This window comes from Mustela nivalis, assembly GCF_964662115.1.
Source record: "Mustela nivalis genome assembly, chromosome: 12".
In the NCBI taxonomy this organism is placed as follows: Eukaryota; Metazoa; Chordata; class Mammalia; order Carnivora; family Mustelidae; genus Mustela; species Mustela nivalis.
The window spans coordinates 12,408,390-12,414,389 of record NC_139031.1 but is presented as its reverse complement, the minus strand read 5'-3'; the positions used below and the strand labels follow the sequence as shown (position 1 = coordinate 12,414,389).

At 52.2% G+C, this 6,000-nt stretch overlaps 1 protein-coding gene across 1 annotated transcript in view; it reads left to right on the top strand.

Annotated features, from left to right (window-relative positions):
• The first annotated feature begins 458 nt into the window (after nt 1-458).
• Nucleotides 459-6,000, top strand: part of TMEM178B (transmembrane protein 178B) — a 337,749-nt gene continuing 332,207 nt past the window's right edge. The window contains exon 1 of the mRNA XM_082693866.1: nt 459-2,676. Within this exon, the coding sequence (XP_082549992.1) occupies nt 2,295-2,676 (382 nt within the window). The 5' untranslated portion in view covers nt 459-2,294. The remainder of the gene's footprint in view (nt 2,677-6,000) is intronic.

Sequence of the window (6,000 nt, the reverse complement as noted above, 5' to 3'; positions counted from 1 at the left end):
TTTCTTTTCCCGCTGGGGAGTGAGGGAGGTGGAGGCAGGTGGAGGTGGGTGTGTGTCGGGGTGTCTGGCGCTGGCGTGGGGCTAGACTGGGGTTGGCCGTAGCAACCCCGCCGACGCGCTCGGCCCCAGGGGGAAACGCCTGTAGCTAGCAAGGTAGCGCCTGTAGCTTTCTGGGGGAAAACAAAGATCAGATGTGATCCAAGACACCGGCGACCAAAACTGGGGACGCAGGGAACTTCCTCAGCCCCTCTGGATGCCGACTCCACAATAAGCAGTCTTTAAAGAACTACGGTCGATTTGAGGGAATTTTCCACCACTGAAAAGAGATAAATAGGAGATGGAGGCAACATCCTTAAATTTATAATAATGCGTGTAAACATGCTACATACCACATATATGTATATGTGCATAAATATGGATGTGGTTGGGCACATACCTATCTAGACACCATTGACTTGCCTGGTCAAAGACTAAGGCTTAGACATTTCGTGCCTGGGAAATGGTGCAGTTTATCTTTAAGGATGCTAGAAAAATAAGAGATGAGGCTCACGTTGCACGGATGACATCACTAGCTTTTGGCTGCGCGCTCCGTGTTCTCGTCTGTGGGTTTTAGCCAAGGCTGCAGCGCCCGGCGCCTGAGCGAGAGAGCGCGGCGGCGGCTTCCTCCGGCGCTCGCAGCCGGGCGTTGCGATTTCCCGAGCACCCCGGGCGCAGCCTGGGCTCTCGCTCCCCAGCATTGGCCGGGCCCGGGAGGCCCCGGAGCCGCCGCGGCTAGAGGAGGAGGCAGGGAGGGGAAGCTCAGCGACCCAGCCTCCCTCCCCCACCCTCGCCCCATTCACCTCGGCGGGCACCGCGCGCCAGGAGCCTGATCGTGGGACGCCGAGACCGCGACGGGATTCTCTGCACGCTGCCGAGTGAGCCGGCGCCTCGGCTCCTGGGTGGGCTGTGAAGAAAATGGTGCAGTCTGAGAGCGGCTGACCCCAGTTGGGTAGAGCAGACAGCTACAGTGCCGGGCTCGGGTGGCGGGAGAAGGGGGCGGATTGTTTTGAAGGGCCGGGGCCGCTGTTTTCCTCCGTGCCTACAGCATTTTCTTTGCACCTGGGCAGCACGTTCCCGGGGCTACTTGGGAGCCAGATGAAGTGAGGCAGAGGCGTCGCGGGAGAGGCGGGTCTGGAACCTGTCGGGTGGATACTCAGGAAGAAGAGGGCGCTGGGGAGATCGGCATGACGCCCGGGGACTGGCTGCCCAGCTGGCGGTGAGCCCCGATCGCGCGACCTGTCCATGGTGTTGAAGGCACCGCGAGCCGAGCTCCGCGCGCCCCGCGCCCCGCGCCGTGCGTCCTGCCGGGTGCACCCTCCTCTGCGCAGCCAGCCCCTCGCACCCGTCAGCTGCCGCCCAGTCGTCCCGGGTCCCGGGCCAAGGCTCGTCCGGTAACGCCGTCCGAGTGACCGCACCGTCGGCCCGAGGGGCCTCCTGAATGGCGAGGCCAGACGCAGACGACCCGGGAGCCCGCGCGGAGAGGTCGGCAGCGACCGTGTGCCCACGGGCTGCCCGCCTTTGAGCACAGCGCGCTGGCCCGGCAGAACAAGGGACCTGCTGGTGACCAGAGGACGGAGATTTTAAAAAGACCAAACCCAGACTGGAAGAACATTTCTTCGCTTGCAGACCGGAAGGGGGAGAGTCGCTGAGTGGGAGACCCAGGCGGGACTCAGGACAGCCGGCCCTGGCATCTGGAGGTTTCCTTCGCTGGCCGGCCGCCGCGCGGGTGCTGGGGTTCATCCGGTCGTCGCGCAGTTCCTCGTGATAGCCTCCACCCCCTCACCCCAAGATAAAGCCAGGCGAGTGGGTCCCCTCGCTACCCTGCACAAAGAAAGCCCGGCAGCCCCACGGCAGCCGAGGGCAATTGGTGTTTAGTTTCTGGCCCCAGGGCAGCGGCACCCGAAGCCCGGCTGCGCGCCGACGCGGCTGGTTCGGGGCAGTCGCTTCCTGCGGGGCAGGGAGGGGGCGGGAGGCAGTCTTGTCCGCTCGCCGCCGCCCGAGGCTGCACCTGCCCCGGAGGATGCCCAGGAGCCCGCCCGAGCCTCCCCGGATCAGAACTTTTTAGGCTGCTCGTCCCCATCCCTGCAGTCCCCGGGCCGCGCACCGGCAGGCGGGGGCGAGGGGGCGCCGCCGCGCGAGTCCCCCTCCGGTCCCCCTCCCCCTTGGCTCGGCCGCCCGCCGCTTTGTTCCGGGCGCGCGGAGGGAAGGCGAGGCTGCGGCGGATCATGCCCATGGTGTAGCCGCCAAGCGGAGGCATGGCTGCCGGAAGGTTACTGCTCTATACGGGCCTCTCGCTAGCGCTCTGCGCCCTCGGCATGCTGGCCGTGGCCATCTGCTCGGACCACTGGTACGAGACGGACGCCAGGAAGCACAGGGACAGGTGCAAGGCCTTCAACACCCGCCGGGTCGACCCCGGCTTCATTTACAACAACAACAACAACTTGCCGCTCCGGGCGAGCCGCTCGCGCCTGGACCGCTGGGAGGGCAAACTCCTCCGGGCCCGGAACCGCCGGCAGCTCTTCGCCATGAGCCCGGTGGACGAGTGCAGCCGGCAGTACAACTCCACCAACATGGGCCTTTGGAGGAAGTGCCACCGGCAGGGCTTCGACCCCGAGATCGCAGCCCTTATTCGGAAAGGTAAGCGCGAGGCGCGAGGCGTGGCGCTGCGGAAAGCCCGGCGCCTCCTAGGCCGGGTCACACTCTCCCTTAGCCTGGCCACAGTCTCCCGGGCCTCCTGCTTCCAGGAGCTCAGGTTATCCAGGCCCCGCTGAGCCTCGGAGCGGCCAGAAGTTGCCTCCCGGTAGCTGGTTATGGAGGCTTACTTCTCTCTGGCCGGCCTCTGGTTTTGCGTTGGTCCGCTGGGATTCCCGTGGGATATGGTGGGCCAGGGATTTTAATCCGGGCCTAATGCTTCATCAGTCTCAGAACGGAGGGAATCCCTCATGTTGTGTTGTTTGCAGAGGAAGCCCCCAAATTGGAGAATGATGTGTCAGGCAGACAGCCTCCTAGGTTTAATCTTGGTTTTGGATGTTGAACTGATTCAGGGGAAGCATCTCATCGAGAAGGCCTTACTCACGCCACAGACATTTATTTGCTAAGTGCTAGACTGTACTATGCACCGTGCAGGCATTAGTCCCATAAACATGGTCAATCACAGCCCCAGCCCCATTGCAGCTGCAGGCCTGGGGACCAAGAGCATCATATCACGATGCTTGAATCCTCCTTCTGGGGAGGTGGTTGACAAAAGTGACTTGTGTGCATCAAATTTTAACAGGGCCTAATAAACACATAAAAAGTAGTTTCTCAGGTAACACCAAAGTGGGCGCTTAAGAGGGAAAAAAATGACCATGTTCAGAAGATTCGTAACAAAAATATGTAAAGTATTACAAAACAGAAAACAGACTGCATTTGCTAATGATGAAAATTTCTCCGATACTTGAGTGTGATCACATAATTTTTAAAAAGTCTCCTCATCTGATGCAGTTTGTAAGATCTTGGCTGATTTATACTTTGGGGACTACCCTGTTCTGTTAATCCACTGAAATACTGTTGGGACATATATTAATATTGCTCTGTAGAAGGGAATGCATTTTCTTCCATGGTAGTTGCATATGGTGTGATTTTCTGGGTCTTGTCCCCCCCCCCCCCCCCCGCTGTGTTTCAGTCTCTTCAACTATTCAGTGGTGAAACCAGGGTGAAAATGATGTTGTTATCTGCAAAGTCTTTGAAGCCCAGATGAAAACCACTTCTTACTGTCCCTTAATATTATAATGCAGGTTTGCTGCTGTTTTAGAACGTTTGTGAGAACTGATGTCCTTTGATTTAGAAAAATGTTGAAATTGATCAGAAAAAATAGTTAATTTGGAAAAAAAAAAGTCAATTGTTTAGGAATGACAAGCAGTGGGTATGGTCTCGGTGGCTAGTCAGATGTAGGTGAGCTGAGTCCAGAAGGAGAATCCATCTTCATTTTTGTTTTGCAGCTTCTGTGGAATGACTAGGGATTTTAGCTCATTCCTTTGTGAGTGTGTTATTACTACAAACATCACAACTGCTTCATGGTTAGGCTGATGTTAGAGCAGGGTGACCCATTTGGAGCTCTACAACTTTGTAAAGATGTGCAGGATATTAGAGCATCCAGAAGAGAGTTACTTGGTTTGGATTTAGAAGTAGGAAAGCAAGAGAAAACAGAATCGTTTCTGACAGTGGGTGACTGTAACAGTGTTCAGATTCACAGATTCATGAAGTGTTCTGTCCTTTCTTGTTCTCTGCATTCATTAAAATTGACATGGTAGGAAGTAGCTGAAATGAGAGGAAGAATTCATGTTAATACTGACTGATAAACAGTGGTAGGGCTTGCTGAAGGACATTCTTGCATTTCCTTAAGTGTCTCTTGCAACAAGATGGGTTGGGTATCCTGCTGTCTGGCATTGGTTCACTCCACTCAGAAAAAGGGGGGTGGAATCCCTGCCTTCTGGTAGTTCCATTGAGGGCTTTGATTCCATGTTGCTTTGCCTGGCAATCTGGCTAGAAGGGTTGACTTGGTCTGTGCACCAGAGATGTTCGTTACCATAGTGACATGTTCTTCCGGTGAAGCTGGAAACAGAGACAGGGAAAGGGATAGGGGAAGAGTGTACAACATTTTGACTTTGTATCGACTGATTGTTAATTGCAGCAACAGAAAATGGACACAGCTCAGCAGGGGGATTGAATACACTGATACCCAGTGTTGGCAGAACCTTGTATTTCACTTGAACTAATGGAGACGCTCTTCCCCATCACCCAAAATACAGCAATCACTGTCAGCTGCAAACAGCCGCTTACCACGGCCGTTTCTGTCCGTTTGACATTCTTGTTAGGTATTATTGAGATAGATGGTATGCCAGCGTTACAAATCCCGGGGGACTTAAGGTCACTATCTTCATTTTTAACCTCAAAACACAATCTGTGAAAGCTAGATCTTCTCTTCTAAGCAACAAGAGACACATTTTGGAAATAAGTGCATCTTATATTAGTAGAATTCACAAGCAATTCCAGTAACATAGAACATCATTTCTGGACTTAATCAGCATTCTTCCTAGATTGGCAGATTTAGGAAGGAAGTAAAAAAAAGAAATTGATATCCCTGTATTTCAATTTAAGGCAGGCGACTTAGGGAAAGATACTTATCTCGTAGTATTCATTAGTAGCCTCAAAAGATTTGTTAGTCCTTTGTCTTTCAGGGAAACATCTTAGATTCAAATTCTGGGAGATACATATTGGGTAAGGGGAAAGGGAAACCAGAGAAAAGACTGTGTAAAATCTGTCAGTATTATGGGAAAACTAGAGATTTATCTAAATGATTGTACAGTCCCATAACTCAATCATTTGCTAATCAATGTTCATTACATTAGAAAGTGCTATTTGTGCATTTTAAAATAAAACAAAACCACATAATTAATAAGAAAACAAAAGTCAAATCTATATCTGATTTGAAGATGAAGTCCTTTGGATGCATGTTCTCTCTGAAATCCATTTCTTCAATGCCTGCTGCCATGATTGTGCCAAAAAAATATGCATTTCTGGTCACTGTGTATTTATTTGTTTGTCTTATTGAACGTAAGTTCCTGAAGGGCAGGAAAGAAAATCATTTGTAAAACACATTCACCAGCGTGTAATTTTGGTCCTTGAGAAATATCTCATACAAATAAGGTTCACGGAATTGTATCCATCAAAAGCTTATTCTAATTGTAGGAACACTTGTGTGGGAATCCAAATAAAGGATTAGTTAGAAAATCGTGAAGAAAAAAAAATGAACCAGGGTGGCTCCCAGGGCAGATTAATATTGCAGCAGATGCTACATAATTTAATAAGGAAGTTTTTTTGAGCCCAGAAGTTTTGCTAAGGAGTAAGGGAAACAATACTTTTTTGGGGGGATAGTGTATTTTACTGAACAGACACGTATCACCCCCAATCATTATTTTT